Source organism: Danio rerio, chromosome 8, assembly GCF_052040795.2.
Source record: "Danio rerio strain M-AB ecotype USA chromosome 8, GRCz13ab, whole genome shotgun sequence".
NCBI lineage: Eukaryota > Metazoa > Chordata > Actinopteri > Cypriniformes > Danionidae > Danio > Danio rerio.
Window position 1 is genome coordinate 25681662 of NC_141028.1, and position 16613 is coordinate 25698274.

Consider the following 16613-nt stretch of genomic DNA (forward strand, 5'->3'; position numbering starts at 1 on the left):
GCAATTTGTTACACGAACTACAACATATTGCATTAATGCTTTATTATGGCAGCAAAGCAGAGTTCACAACATAGTGCTTTAATCAGCAACAAATTCAATCTATATAAATCTAACAAAGCAAGTATTCTGATGATAGTATACTTCTACAGACGGGCATGTTAAAGGGCGAGTTCACCAAAAACGATCATCACAGTTGAACACAAAACAAGATAACATTTGAACTAAAAACACAGTAACCATTAAATATGCAGTAGGCGATTGTCTTCAGAAACACAACACTGTTGTCCTGGTCTCTTCACATTCCAATAGTTATGAATATATTAAAATAGTCTAAACGTAGTTATATGTATTTTTTATAATCTGGGTAAGGCATAAGACTAAAAAATGTTCATTCAAATTAACTTTGTAATTCCCATAAATCTGATAATAGCCCAAACTGTCTAAACGAATGTTGATTTGCACACAACAGCGCAGCTGTTCATGCAGTCAGGGCGAGATGAAGAACACATTGGGGCCTAGGGCTATACCAGATACAAGGTGATTTGTATTTGATTATTGCATATTTTTTCTATTTTATTAAAACAGGCCTGCAAGTAGCCAATACAAAGTAATGACAGTGTCGTAGCGCACGGGCCAGCAGGGGGCTAGCATTTTTATTAGATTTATTTTTTTTGCATCGGATATATTGTCTGATGAAAGTTCTTTTAGTATAATTCCGCCTATCCCAGCTTCTGTTACTACATGTACAAGTCAATCATTGATGAAAACTATTTCAATTCAGAGTTTTGTTCTACGACGAGCTTGGTTAGCCTACCTTTGACTGGACGGTTTTCGCAGTAGTGGCGAAATAAGGGACTGTCCTGGGAAAATTGGCACATCTGATCATCCTTATGGGTGACTAAAACAGGGCAATTCAATATTCAGATTGGGTTACAGTCACTCTGTGCCCCGGTTTAGCACCTGCGTCGATGTTTTAGATCAGCAGCGAACCGAAAGGAATACTTATCGAAGAGAGAAAGCATAACTCAAAGAGGCGTTTCCCACGTCATAACGTAAATGAATTCATCAGCCAATCACGGGCCCACTTCTCCCGTGGGCCCTGCGGCTTCAGCTCCACCTAGCCCTTATGTTAATCCAGCCAGTGTTTCCACTTTAGCAATTTTGTTGCTAGATTTAGCAACAAAATTGCTAGCAACTTTTTTTCAAAGTGCACCTAGTTACAAATTAAGCAATGTTTAACATTAATTTGGCTACTTAAGCAATTTTTAAAAAGTGACTCAACAGAGCAGTGGCTGCAGGCTTCACTCAGTAGAGTAAATCGCTAGCACAGATTGTTTTTTATAACTGTTAATTTACTGAGATTTGTTAACATGTATAATTGTTGGTAATTTAGGTAGCAAAACATTCCAATAGTGCAATAACTGTTGTCACTTTTCCAAATGAGTTAATTTTCAAAAGTTAAAAGAGTAAGTACACAAGCTGTAACTGTTTAACTGAATGTAACTGTTCATTATCAGTGTTATACTTGAAAATAGAAACATTCTTATAAAAAGTGTTTGTATTACTTTTACAAATAGTCAACTCTATTTTCACAAAACATTCATTATATTGTATACTACATAAAGATGTAGTTTTGAGTTGCGATTACACAATGATGTCATCACGCAAAGTAAAATGTTAACAAGAACCTATTTATTGTGCTTGGATGTAATGTTTTAATATAATATAATACACAGCGCCTCATAGAGTGGAAACATGACGGGCTAACGCTTGTCAGGTACTACATAATGATGTTACTGATATGCAGATCAGTTTATGACGTCATATTGCAACATTTAGCTACTTTTCGGGCATGCTTTAGCTATTTTCATTAGAAATAGTTGGCAACACTGAATCCAACCCTGCATGCAGATCTGCCTTTGGCTGTTCACCTGCACACAAGAAAGAGAGCGGTACAAACAAATGCTGAATCAATATTGGAGTTACTTTTGCACGCTGGAGGAAGGATGACACCATGGCTGAAGTATTTCTTTTAGACAGGTAATGTAATGTTTTAAAACTCTTTTAGTCAAGCGAAGCTGGTGTTGATTTTGTTGTTTTACAAATGGGATAAATGCACAGAAGTGTTTTTCAGCCACTGAAATCTTCCGGCAAAGGATTGATGTGTCTATTTTCAGTTTCATAAGGGACCTTTTACAGCATCGATAATGTAGATTAGCCTGCTTTACTGAGGTGAAGTTGGTTTTATATTCGCATTGGTTCATTTTTGAACAATGACAACCTGTGACGCACTCCCTATATTGTTCAGCATGCTACTCTGAATGTCCGGTCTGAAAAAGTATGTACGTATGGCTTAGAAATAAGTGTAATTCCTGCAGTCTGCTGGTCAACCTCTAAGTAGTCGCTTTAGGACAAAGCGCGTGAGAGAGTGAGAGCAACAATCTTTGCATGTAGAGGTCTGCATTCCTGCGGCTGTACCACAGAAGCCACGGGACCAGACTAGATTTCTTGTGACGCGGAAACTTAGAAACTTCGGTCAATAACTCTTGTTTAATTTGAACGAGAGCGGGCGATCTAAGAATATAGAATTCCCAGAGAAAGAGAAAGTGAGCGCGAGAGAGAGAGAGCGAGCACATCCACCGGGCTCTTGTGTGTTGCTTATAATAGGCTGTCTGGACTCTGTAGCATCCAGCTTATTTAATCGCTCTACATTTAACATTCTTCCTTGTCCCAATTATACCTGCTATGCGTGTTGAAAATAATCCAGATTTGATATATGAAACACAATCTGTAATTGGCAAATATATTGAGTGGATATGTTTGTGTATCTGACCTTGAAAGAGTCCACCAGAAACAAACCTCAAGGCACTCAAGTCTCATCACAAATGGGCAAACAAAACTGACATTTAGCCAACAATACTTGGACAGCCCACACTTTTATCTGTTATCTCTCTTTTGGTAGTGCCCAATTGTAACATGAGATTTTGGGAACCAGATCTAAGTTTAGTGGGAACATTCTGGTCGGGTAGAAAACGGGGCGGGAAAGGGTGGGCAGAGGGTGAACAAAGGCTGAACATACAGCGGGAGCGGTCAGGTATGGAATAAAACCTAGTGGGAGTGGGACTAAAGATTCAGTCCTGCGCATATCTCTACTTGCCTGCATGAACTATAGCACATTATGACAAGTTTTGCTAGCTACACAATTACAAACATGCTAGATGTAGAACAGTTTTTCTATTCGGATTGTAGTATTACCATAGTAAAGTACTATAAAGTATTCTAACTGGCGAATGACATGATCTAGTGGGTCTCTCTCATCTGTAATGTGTGCGCTTGTAAATTTAGGTGGCGTGGCCTTGGACGGCAGGGAAGGGATTATGTTTTCGAAGATAATATGCTAACAGATGGCATTTAGGCTGATCACCTACTGCACCTTTAACTTCCGTGGTATTTGTTTTCCTACAATGAATGCGTTTTCAACTTTCTTCAAAATATTATCTTTCTTGTGCATCAGAAGAAAAACTCTAAAACACATTTTGGAACCACTTGAAGAAGAGTAAATAGTGAATAAATTGTCATCTTTGGTGAACTATCCCTTTAAGGTTCTTCCTCCTGCAGAAGAGTTTACCATCTACACCAACTGGTCCTCTTATCCTCACCATCTTCTGTGCTTAGTCATCCTGAAAAACTTAACAAATTTTAAGATTAGAAATTATAATTATAGTTAAATAAATCTATTTAATTTTAATATAAATTATAATTATAGTTAAGATTATAATATTAATAATAATAATTTCCTTCAATTAGCTAAAACACATGTGCTTTCAGAATTATATTACAACCTTGTCTTAGCACTGAGGCACATTTTTGCATGGTCTTGTTTCGGTTTCATCCTTCACTTTCTCACAATTAATGACAGGCTTCCCATAGAAAAGACTGTAGTCATCGGATCTATGGCAGATCAGAAACACCAAATAAAACGTAAATACATCATGAAACACTTGGCAACCAACAGTACGCATGTAGTGGGAGTAAAGATGTTTTTCCTCTCTTACTGGTATTCAGAAATGTCAGGAACACACTTTCTGCTTCTGGTTTGTTTGGAGTCTTGCCCACAGTCAGGTTTGCAGTAACTCCACTCGCTCCACTCGGACAAGATAGCTTCCACTGAACACAGACAGAAAGTGTTATCAATTTGGAAGTGGAGTTTACGATCTTAAACTAGGAACAATCATCTTCTAATACCATCATTCAGCGATTTGAATAATTAGCTTGAAATGCAATAATATTCAATTTATGAAATATTGCACATTCTGATGCTCTGTCCTAATTCTGTACTACAGTATGCAAACATCATTACATCAAAAGAGTAATATGTTAATAGTGTTTAATTAACAAAAGGGATTGTACCTTAATGATTTTCAGTGGACACATGCAATACATTTGAATATTTGGGCCATTCTTCAACTACAGGCACTTTTAGCCTTGTGAAGTTGAGTAAAAAAAATCGTTCAAAATTAGCGTAACAGCCTCATTAGTTAAAACATTTTGTCAAGGTTTAAGATCTGTAAAATGACAAACTTAAGAAGAGAAACATTTTTTCATCGTGAACTGAACTAATGTCAATTCCACCACATCTCATTATACAGCTTTGATTTCAAAATGAAGTCAAACATCGTCTAAGATCATTTTTGTATCTAGTTTAACCAATCTTTCCACAATATAAATATAATAATTATACATTTGTCAATTAAATAAATTAGTTGTATGCTGAATTTTACACCTGTCACTCTCTGAAATTTAATATTAGTTTGGTTAAGAGCTTATTAGAATGAAATAAACTGAATTTGTATATTAAATAAAAACATAAACTTACACATTGTGAATACACTTTTAATGTGTGATGAGAATTTTGTGTGTGGTGATGGAAATGACAGTGGTGGAAATGACATTTCAACAGTTTATTGTGAAAAAATGAAAAATAGCTTCACCGATTATCTTTGAATTGATCCTACATGTACACAACACTCTTATCTTACCTTAATTTTGTTTGGTTTTTAAAACATTTTTTAAGGTACAACATGTTTGGAAATGACGTAGAATAAATGTGTTTCCTTATCAAGCAATATTTACCTTGATTTTTCTTCAAGTGTTGTTGATAAAAATTTTAATTCCCTCCATCTTGAACATGTTCTTAGATGACACTGTTCATTTTCATAGACATAAACATTTTAGGCGACATTACAGTGTTGTGGTGGAAATGACACAGATACTGTGTGACAGCTATATTTTGTATAAAAATAATATTGATAATAGTCTCACATTAATAACTATAAAATATTTCACTGGAGCTAAGATACTTATAATTAAGACACATTAAAAGATACCAGATGAATAATATTTTAAAATGTTATTTTCATTGTTGAAGTTTAAAACTCTGGGTGAGCAACAAGGTGAAAACAGTGATTTTAACACCTAAAAGGAGTTTGAATAATATGAAAAATACATAATAGAAAGCTAGTAAATCTTTTTAAAGTACATTTTATTGTTAGTTTGATAAAGAAAGTGAAATTTGAACAAATTAAATATATTTTTGGATATTTGTTAAAAGGACATAAAAGTGCCTGTAGTTGAAGAATTACCCATTTATACAACCCATAAACAAATATTTTAAATCTTCTCTAAAAGGACAACTATTTTACCCCTTTTACAAGATGTAAGACAAGCCTTTGGTATCACCAGAATGTGTCTGTAAAGTTTCAGCTCAAAATACCTATCAGATCATTTATTATAGCCTCCACAATCTGCTTATTTTGCTGTCTGAGTACAGTGTAGCTGTTTTTATAGCCTGTGGCTGCTCTCCCTGCCCACCATTCATGTTTGCTTCTCATGCGTCACAGTGGATAAACAGCAGTCAGTAATAGAGACAGACACAGATGAAGCTGATATAGCCCATTAGTCAAAAATACCAAGTAAGTGTACTTCATGTATTTGTGGTGGAGTTTATTCAAGCCTTTCTGAAATGATGAGTCTCCCACAAATGCCGTTTACAGTACACACCTACAAACACACATTTTAGCGTTTACTGACACTATGCAGCCGTGGTGATTATAGCAGTTAAGATTTTGTGATTTTACTCTTTTATTACAAACATGCTCCGTTTTAAAAACATTTTAAACTTATAAAACTGTGAGAAAAATCATAGAGAGTTGGAACAAATATTTTAATCTGTTTCTTTGGACATGAGTATACATGTTATTATAGAAATATGGCGCCTGTCAATCAATTCAGTGGGCAGGGAAAACCACACTCCTACCTCACGTTGCTGGGGCCTCAAAATCACTGGGATTTGGGCCCTATTTTAACGTCAGGAAATAAAATATAATAAAAAAGAGACTTGTTGTGTTTATATTACTCCAATATTAGTGTGGACACACTATACCTACACACAGTTCTGTCCAAACAGCTTACTAAAGTTGATTTACATCAGAGGTGCCCTTTAAATCTTATATAATCATGTTTTTAATTAGTTATTTTTTGCTTGTTTCCACATTATTATTAATTGTATATATATATATATATATATATATATATATATATATATATATATATATATATATATATACAATTTTTAAATGGTTTGTACTGTTTGTTTTTTTTAAATGTATTAGACAAAATTTGTGATTTTAGTGATTGTGAAAATTAGTGCTTTTTCTTGGCACTTACTATCACACTTATCAATGTCAAAGCAGCTGCCATGTTCAACAATTTCTCCATCGCAGAGTTTTCCTTCGTGTTCTGTACCAACACAGTCCCGTAATTTCCTTCGGGTTCCCTCCCTGGTTCTGCATGTGATTTTTCTAGTGGAAGGCGATTTACAAATACTCCACTCACTCCATTCTGTCCACCTCCCATGTACTGGCAGACAAAAAGAGGGAGAAAATGGTTATGAATTATGAGTTATGAACGCATGAATGTATTTTCTAATACTCTAAGGTCAATTTATAACCAGCGCTTGAATTGACAAAAAGCATCCCCATTGTAAAACCACCGATTAACAAAAGTGAGTGTAATGTAAAACTTATCATGCAAATTATATATATTCAAATTTTCTATTTATGTTAATTTATGACTTACAAACAACGACGATTGACCGATCAGAACTCAGTATTGTCTTAAGGCACCTAGCACAATACAGTTCATTGGATCGTTTTATGCGGTTTTCAAAATGTCTAAGAGAGCAATTCAGACGCAACTTTCTGCTTCCCTAAAAAGAAGGGAACCGAAGGTCTAATGTTTAGTTGTTTAATATTATCTATGTATACTGTACCTGCCCTGCATAACTGTATTTCAGAACAGTTTATGCAGCTTGACGCGAGTGTAACTTAAGCTATATTCACTGTAAAACACAGTTAACAGGGCTTGCTAACATTTACTTTAGCGACACAATTTTCACCGGTAATATCAAAGTTACCGCAGATTTTAGGTCCCTGTTTCTAAAATGAAACTTTATTATTATCCCTAATATCAGAACGCAAATTATGTGATGCATCTTTCAGAATCACTGTTCTCCAAATATTGCACAGTTTTCTCGAAAATGCTTCCAAACAGCTCAGCTGCTGCACATTTCTATACCATGTTTTGTTTATGCTTCCCACATAGCAAAATATTTTTGGCCCATCTCTGGCCCACACAATTTGCCTTTGCTTGGCCCAAATGCCGCATTAAATTACGGTACATGACTGGACCAAGTCTGGCTTTGCAGAAGGCAAATATACTGATATTTCTGCAAAATAATTGCTGAAATTTAAAGTTGGTTTGTATTAAATCAAGAACACGTGTTCTTTGCTGCTATTGGTATTTTAACTAGTATTTAATGTTCAATTATTGTTGGGCGACTTACAGTAGGCTTGAGTTGGAGCTTGTGTTTTACACTTGCTTCTATATTACGTGTCTGTGTACTTTCAACTTTTAATATTTTGTTCTATTAAAAATATATATACTTTGTCACCCAATGTCATTTTGTGGTTCTTTTTTTAAAAAAATGGTTCTTATTTTAGGTTCTTCCCAGCAGGCACAAAACGTCAGCATAATATTATATTGACGTTGTACCCCAACGTCGTGGGATGTTGCATTTTGTTTGGAAATGAAAATCGGGTTGATGTCAGAACCCAACGTCAGGCCCATGTCCATGTCCAACATCAAACAGACGTTGCATTATAGTCACTTTCCAACACAACCTAAAATACAAAACATCAACGTCTAATGATGTTACAGCTTGACGTTGTGTAGATGTTACCACTATGACGTCTATCAGATGCTGGATTTTAGTTGCCATACCTGACAAATAAATGTCAGTATTTGACTTCAATATGACGTTGGTCTAAGATGTTGGCTTGACGTTAGATTTTGTTTACTTTCCAACACAATATAAAATCAACCAAATATTAACGTCATTTCACATCATTATTTGATGTCCAAAAAATATTGTCCTTAGACGCTGGCAACCTAAATCTAACCTAATATTAACATCTTATGATGTTGTGTGTCTGCTGGGTTGCACATTTATGTAAGCATTAAAAAGTATGGCTCGGATAAGACTTTGTTTGTACACTACTTACTTGGACACTTGGCTAAAGTCCTGCAAAGGCCAGATTTTTGCTCTATGCCATGACATGGTTTACCGCCATGTTTGGGGCTTGGAGAATCACATATCCGTGACTGCATCTGTCGGCCCACTCCACAAGTCACAGAGCAGGCTGAGGAACCTGACCAGGAGCCCCAGCTTCCATCGACTGTGGAGAAGATCCATAAAGCTTAGGTTTCTAAAATTCTCTTGTTATTTTGGGTGGCGTTGTATTAGAACACAAAGCATATTACTTGGGCAAAAAGGCAGTCCACTGCAAGGGCGGGTGTCTTTTTCGGAACCCTCGCAAAATCTGCCAGGTGGAGCGGTGGACGGTGAGGGATTGGTGCACGTCCTTGTACGAACTTCTTTTTGGGTGTTACGTCCTTCCTCGATACAAGTAACTGGGCAGCGACCCCAATTTCCCCAGGTGGACCACCCTCCGTGAGCTGGACATCAAACGAAAGCACGACTTTCATTTCCAGCATCTTCAAAAATAAAGAAACAAAGAAAACTTACACTTACTTGGACAGACTGTGTCAGCGGAACAAGGTTCAATTTCTTGCGGTTCGCCAGAACAGGAGCCTCCACATTTTGGAGCCGGGTTAGAACAGGCTCTTTGCCTCTTTTTTTGTCCATTTTCACACGTTACTGAACATGGCTGCCAGTTCCCCCACTTAGACCAGCCACCGTCCTCTGGACAAACATAAATGTTTAGAACCATGAGAAAGACCACAGAAACCAAATGTAAATCAATGAATGTTCTTCTTACCTGGGCAGCAGTCTTTTTTCACACATGGTTTGGTTTGAATAGTTCCTAAATCCTCAGGGTCTGAACAGTTACCATTTCCGTAACAAAACCGTCGCCTTTGAGTAACTCCCTCAGTACAACTGACTGAGCACTGGCTCCAGCTTGACCATTCACTCCATGCCGCATGCCTGCAAGTCAACATAGAAGACTTCACTAAAAGGTTTATCCTTCGTTTGATCTCATTTGTCTCAGTTCAATAATTTCAGTCACCTGAAGAGCTATATTTAAGTCTAATAAATGAAAGCTGTTAAGCCTTTTTTCTATTAGTGCTTACGTTAAATAATCTTCTAGCTCTTCTCAGTTTATAATGGCAGACTAAGGTTGTCTGAATTTTTGAAACTACAAAAAGTACAATCATCTATCATAAAAGTACAACTCAAGTGGTTTAAAAAGATAGTTCACCCAAATTGATTTACTCAATATTCACTTGTTTCATACCTGTTTGACTTTCTTTCATCAGTTGAACACAAAAGAAGATATTTTGAAGAAAACTGGAAACCTGTTACCATTGACTTCCATAGTATTTGTTTTCTTACAGTGGAAGTGAATGATTTCTGGTTTTCAGTTTTCTTAAATAAGAGCTTCTTTTGTTTTTACGGAAGAAAACTCAAAAAGGTTTAAAACCAGTAAATGGCAAGTAAATAAAAAAAATTGTGAACTATGCCTTTAATGAATGCTTTCTGAAGTGAAAAATATCCACTTAAATCAAACCATCACATACAATATGTACAGATGATCAAGACGTTCTGCTGCAGTTCAAACCCAGCTTCAGAATGAGGAAGAAAGCTTATTCAAGTGGCTTTGAACATGACATGGTTGTTGGTGCCAGACAGGCTGGTCTGAGTATTTCTGAAACTGCTGATCTTCTGGGATTTTCATGCAAAACCATCTCTAGGGTTTAAAGAAAATGGTCCGAAAAAGAGAAAATATCCAGTGAGCGGCAGTTGTGGGTGATTGGTTAAAGACTCTAATAAAAAGAAACGCAACAAAAATAGACCATTTTATTGTGGTCATGTCATCGGGTCAAGAACATTTCCTGCTTGTTATTAAACTATTTCATAACTGTAACAAGAAGCAATTCAATCATAACTTAATGTTAAAACAGCAATCATAACATTATATATAAATATTGGACTCTTTTTTTGATTCTCGGAAGCTGTAAAAATATGAATTGTAAAACAGGAAATACGTTGCGACCGTTTTGTTTACATTCCTCAAAATGGTCTATACTATCACCATTTGATTATTCCAATTCTGCAATGAAATGATGTAGCAACAGACTAGATTTTAAAAAGGTGGGCATATGTACATGCAAATATACTTCAAAACATGATTTACAAAACTGACAGAGTGCATTATACTTTATGATGCTTCATTCATACATTTATTCATTTTCTTTTTGTCTCATTTCGTTTATTAATCTGGGGTCACCACAGCAGAATGAACCACCAACTTATCCAGCATATGTGTTACACAGCAGATGCCCTTCCAGCTGCAACCCATCACTGGGAACACCCATACACTCTCATTCACACACATACACTACGGACAATTTAGCTTACCCAATTCACCTGTGCTGCATGTCTTTGGACTTGTGGGGGAAAACGGAGCATGTGGGGGAACTACACGCAGGGAGAACATGGAAACTCCACACAGAAACACCAACTGACCCAGCGGAGGCTCAAATCAGTGACCTTCTATGAGGCGACAGCACTACCTACTGCGCCACCGCGTCGTCATGATGACTTCAATATGTTTAATGTTAAAATCCATGCATGGACATTATATTTTCAAAATAGCACTCTTGCCTTAAAATCATACACTGGATGTATTTCATTTTAATAATCAACATAGACGCTCAATCACATATTGCGATAGGTTTTGAATTTCTTGTCACACATCAATGAAACTTACCCACAGCTCCTACAAACTCCGTCTGCTTCAGCGAAGCCATAGCTGGGGTTTATGCAACAAAAATCTTTTTCAATCTCACCCAACAGATCAGCACACTTCCCGGTGGATATGGAAAATGCTGAAAAGCACTGCACCATCTGTGAAGCTTCAGAAAGACACCAAATCACTGAACAGTTGTTTCATTGGTATTTATTGGTTTTTATATTTAAAAAAATAGTATTATTCAATTGTTTCAATGATCAATCAGTATTTTCTGATTTCCTGCATAAAGGAATATTATAATTTGGTACAAAATGTAAGTTATTATTTAATGTTTATGCATAACAAATCCAACCTGATTGCTGCACATAAATCCCAAGAAGCAAAATCCACAGCAAATTCAGATTCATGGCTGAATCTGTGTTATGATATCTTTGGTTCTGAATGTGTCTGTACACAAAATTCAGAAATACCTGTGAGTAAAACAGCGTAAATAATGCCTGGTTAAACAGCATAAAAACAACTCCAAACAAATGCTGTCGCGGGTTTTTAAGCAAGAGTTTTAATCATGCAAATAAATAAAGATTCAAACGTTAAGGTCATATATTATAAATATTTTGACCAATTTTTTTGCACCACTTACCTCGCTTGCTTCCCTTTTTTGTGGCCGTTCAATAGTACTGTGGTCTTTTTAACCCTGCCTTGAATGACTCTTAATAATCTTTTAAGCTGTTAATGAAAACAGGGATGGTTAATTGCGAAACTTTTAAACCAGCTTCCTTTACGATTTTGCAAAATCATCGGCATTTATCTGATGTTTTACGAGAAAACAATAGTTTCAGTTCCACCCCTGAAACAGTTCAACAGTTCAACAGTGTTGTGTGTGTGTGTGTGTGTGTGTGTGTGTGTGTGTGTGTGTGTGTCGAGTACAATCAAATCCCTTCTCTTCAAACTTTGTATAATAACCCAGCAGCTTGCATAAAACAATGTAGCAGATAAAAGCTGCATAATACCTGAAATCTATTAGAGATTTGAGAGCAAAATGTAGACTACTTACGCGGTCCGTGCATGGCTGTTTCTGGGCTGATGGTCCAGGCTAGGGGGCGTTTAGACAAAAAAAACAAAAAAAAAAACATCAGCACAAGGCATTCGTAGACCTACTTGCACACTTTGCGTATATAGTAAAATAGCAAACCATTACCAAAGATCATGAAAAACATTGATTTTAAAAATAAGTCATACTGTTTGACTGATATATATAAGCCTGAACCCGTTTTTTCACTCCAATAAAGATGTTTTAACTTTTTTTTTTACATGTAATGAACGTTTTGGGATAGCTAAAGTTTCACTGTTGTTACATTTTTAATACATTTGTTTGAATGTTTAGTTAAGAACTAAACATAAAAACGGGGTAAAGGAAATGTTTTCGAGCTGCATGTTGTGCAACAGGCTATTGTTTTGTGAATTGAGCAACACATGTTACACACTAAAATATCCACTTGCAGGACTATCTAAAAAAACATCCCACTGCCTATTTTAGACTCATTCTGTCAGTCCAAAGCAAACACCCATCCACTGAACATTACATATCATTAGAGCTAATCTGACAGACTTAAGGTGCACAACATCCTTGGCTCTATTAAACACTTAAAGCTTTAGTTCCTTTATTTAGTTCCTCAAAACATTCTCTGTCCGCATGGCAAATGTCCAACATCTTTATCTCGTCAGCATTTTATGTTATTTGTGCTAATAGACTGAAAACACTCATAAATGCAAAAATACTCCACTAGCGCCATCTACAGGAACACTTTGGACCTGCTACTAAGGTTGTCGATTAAAAGCTGTTTTAATGACTTGTTTGTTAAAGCATAACTTATGGACGGTAAACATTTAATCGTCTTTACTGACATTTACTGGTGTTTATAACAAGGAAGTTTCCAGTAGATAACAGCATTATTGAACTATTTTTTTATTCCAGTAATTAATAACATTTATGATTCATAGAGCGTCGTTATTAATATTCATCTTCTACTAAGTTAGTCGAGTCTGACCAGTGACCACATGCATTATGTAACTCAAAAATTACGCCATGCTTTTCTCCCTAGCTGTCAACCACACAGACCTAGAAAGGAAAACAGAATCAGAAGTAAGCCGCTCTACTCGAGCTGTCATTGGAGAAGAGCCGACCACGTGATTAGGTCATCCGTCAAACCGCGCTGTGGAAAATTGGTTGCGCTCACGCTAATAAATCGTTGATTTTCCACGCGCGTTTTATAAGTTCCTCATGCGGATTTAGTCAATGCTCTTAGTTAAAATACTGCGGCAATTTAATTAGATTTCTATAGTGAAAAGACTCACAAATGACTTTGGGCCAAGAAGTGACCCCTACTGGTAAGTTTTAATACCGCACAACGTGCTTTTCTAGTGCTTTTATTTCTGTCAACCCTGACAACCGAGTAATCAAAGTGAATGGAGTTACTAGACCAGATTGAGCAAAAGTTGGTGTGGAATAACAGCGCGATGATCTTTGCCTGATCCGTCTTCTTATTGGATCCTAAAGCGCAGGGGCGCAACTGCACATTTACTGAGGGGTATGCGAGTTCAAGTTTTGCGCCCCACCATATTAATTTCCTCATCGACATGTCGAAGTTCTGAACGCAACTGAAATAGTATGAAGTAGTAAAAGTATAATTACATTAAGCATGTTAAGTCACAAAGAATTACATTTCATCCCAACCCAAATTTCTTCTTAATTCCATTTTCCTCACCAAATGATTATAGCACCTTGACATGTCTTGTTTTTGTTTCTTTTTGTACATTTGTCAAAACAAAATGAAAGATATGGGAGTCGTAAAGGGCAAAAGAACTTAAAAATGCAAAAACTTCTCACATGCATATGCGAGAGGTGTAAGGTCTGTCTTCACATGAACAATTGACTGAAACTGCTATCACACCTTTTACAAAGTGAAATAAAAAAGACTGTACAATGTTTAGTTAAAAAAATAGAGACAAACTGCCTGAAATGTTTTATTTGATAAAAATGTTATAGGCAAACTTTTTGGGAACTAAATTGAACTAGTTTTGAGCAGAAAAAGTTACCAAAAGGCCTGATGTATCAATATGATACATAATTAATTTATAAAAAACATGTATAGGGTATAAAAATGGATCTGGATGGGATTAATAAATATGACAGTTGCAAAAAATTTGAATATTCTGACTATAGTTTTAACAGGGTTAAAAATCACTATAATTAGATATCTAAAATTTTTATAGGGGAATTTTTTAATCCATGTATTATTGTCTATTTCGCCTAAAATAAATTCAGTATAGAGTCCCACACGGAGTCTGCGTGCGCAGACATCTGCAGTTTTCTACAGATTTTTAGCCCATCATTGAATCTATTTGTGTAAATTTGTGTACATTTATATTTACTCAGTATTCAAATTCATTTCACTAATATTATTGTGATATAATAATATTAATATTAAAATGTTCATATGATTTATTTACAATACAGTTGGTAAAGTAGTATTTTCTGCCTGTAATTCTCAGCAGAAATAGCAAAAAATGTTTGCAGATTCTGTCTGGCCCTAATATTTAGGTTTTAAACATACATTTTGTGTGATCCCTCTTATTTTTTGCTAAATAATCAATTAATAATAGAATGTTTCACATTACTCATACCTTTTGAGCTCAACTGTAAGTATGATTTGACAGTTTATTTTGATAAAACTTTTACATGAACTTTACACTTGGATGCGTGACTGCATGTTGTTTTAAATGATTTTGAATTAAAATGTATGTGCCAACGAATGCAATTCATACCTACAAATCCTCTCGTTTTTGCCATATTAATTCTACCATATTTTACCATTCTATCCGCTGTCTTTCGTGTGTGTTTTTCCAGTATTTCTCCCGCATTTGTAATGTTTCTATGAAAAGTGAAAGTAGCAGCTGCACAGAGCCGATCTCAAATGTGATGCAAAACTGTTAAAGAGAACTAAGCTTTCACATTATTTTGATTGACAGCACGTTAAAATTAATGTAAAAACGGCCGCATTCACGTCCTTTCCAGTAAAGCTTTATGCGTCTTTTGCCGCCCTTATGCAGCCTCTGAATCAGTAGAACGGTGCTGAGTGACGGAGGCGCTCCATAGTGATAAAGACGGCTTTTATACACGCGATTTGAAGATGAATGAGAGCGGATACTTTAAGATTCAGGTGTGTAAATAGAAAAAATATACACAATAATATGTAAACATGTTTTATTTGAAACACAAGTAATATTATCTTAAATTAGCATAAACAAAACAAATGTTTTCATTGCATTCTTAAAGTCAGACTCGCACCTCTGTTATCAAACAAAACAGAGGATCAAACTAAATTCATTTGTTGCTCTTTAAACTATAGCAACTGTAATCAATATTTAAATGCAGTAAATAAAAATGTTCTCTTTTGAAGCTGACGGTCCATGAATTTACGACTGTCAAAAGCCTTTACCATAAAGTTAACTTTACACCAGCTCATCATGGCTTTAGCCCATAGAATTATAGTGTTTTTCGCATACTATACAGGATGCAAATATGCGATTTCGGACGCTGTTCAGGTGTGGCCGTGCGTCACTGTCCCCTGCCTGGACAAAACCACCTTGTCTGCATTTACGTTAAGTAAAAGCCCATGCAGTGACTGAGTGGCGATAATGAATAATTAATGATATGGCAGCCCGTCGCTCCCAAAAACATTACAAGTTGATTAAAAGTGTGGTAATATTAAGCTTAAGCTTACCAATTCCTTATTATCCAATTTGTCGTGGCAGTTTTTTTTAAGGCATTGTTTGTGTTCTTTTTGTTTTTCTATTTTGCGCTCCACGTCTCTTTACTCTTCTCTCCATTTTGAACATGTGACTGTAACCAAGCAACGGATCAATCAAATGGTCAATGAAGAGGAAGGGGTGGTATAATTTTTTTATTCAATAAAATACAATTGAATATTTATATAAAATGCAGGATAAACATTTTTAACCAAAAATATGTATTTATTTTGTTTAATATGTATAATAATATGTATAATTTCAAAAATAGTTTTGGCACAATGGCGCCCCCCCATGAGTGGCGCCCCTATGCGCCGCATACACTGCATACCCCCTTTTTGCGCCACTGCTAAAGCGGAATGGATGTTATAGAAAACCGCGATGAAAAAAACATCAGTTTTCTATTTTAAACCTTTTTTTATTCGCAGCATTTTGACGACGAATTTGTGAGAGTGTACAACAAAATAAAAA

The 16613-nt window shown here is 35.8% G+C and overlaps 1 protein-coding gene across 4 annotated transcripts; it reads right to left on the minus strand.

The window, feature by feature from the left end:
* Positions 1-10: 10 nt before the first annotated feature.
* Positions 11-16240, minus strand: cfp (complement factor properdin). Of its 4 annotated transcripts, none has more exons than NM_001160126.2 (13): positions 16118-16240; positions 12388-12426; positions 11974-12059; positions 11686-11780; positions 11352-11496; positions 9399-9565; positions 9152-9322; positions 8881-9075; positions 8622-8795; positions 6727-6918; positions 4056-4167; positions 3843-3951; positions 11-3688 (listed from the first exon to the last, which is right to left on the minus strand). In NM_001160126.2, the coding sequence occupies exons 4-12, from the start codon at positions 11738-11740 to the stop codon at positions 3849-3851; spliced, it is 1314 nt and encodes a 437-aa protein (NP_001153598.1). In that variant the 5' UTR covers positions 11741-11780; positions 11974-12059; positions 12388-12426; positions 16118-16240; the 3' UTR covers positions 11-3688; positions 3843-3848. The 4 variants fall into 4 exon arrangements, with proteins under 4 accessions (NP_001153598.1, NP_001428939.1, NP_001428940.1 ...); NM_001442010.1 differs by having other exon boundaries at positions 21-3688; positions 11686-11803; NM_001442011.1 differs by having other exon boundaries at positions 30-3680.
* Between the last annotated feature and the right edge of the window lie 373 nt (positions 16241-16613).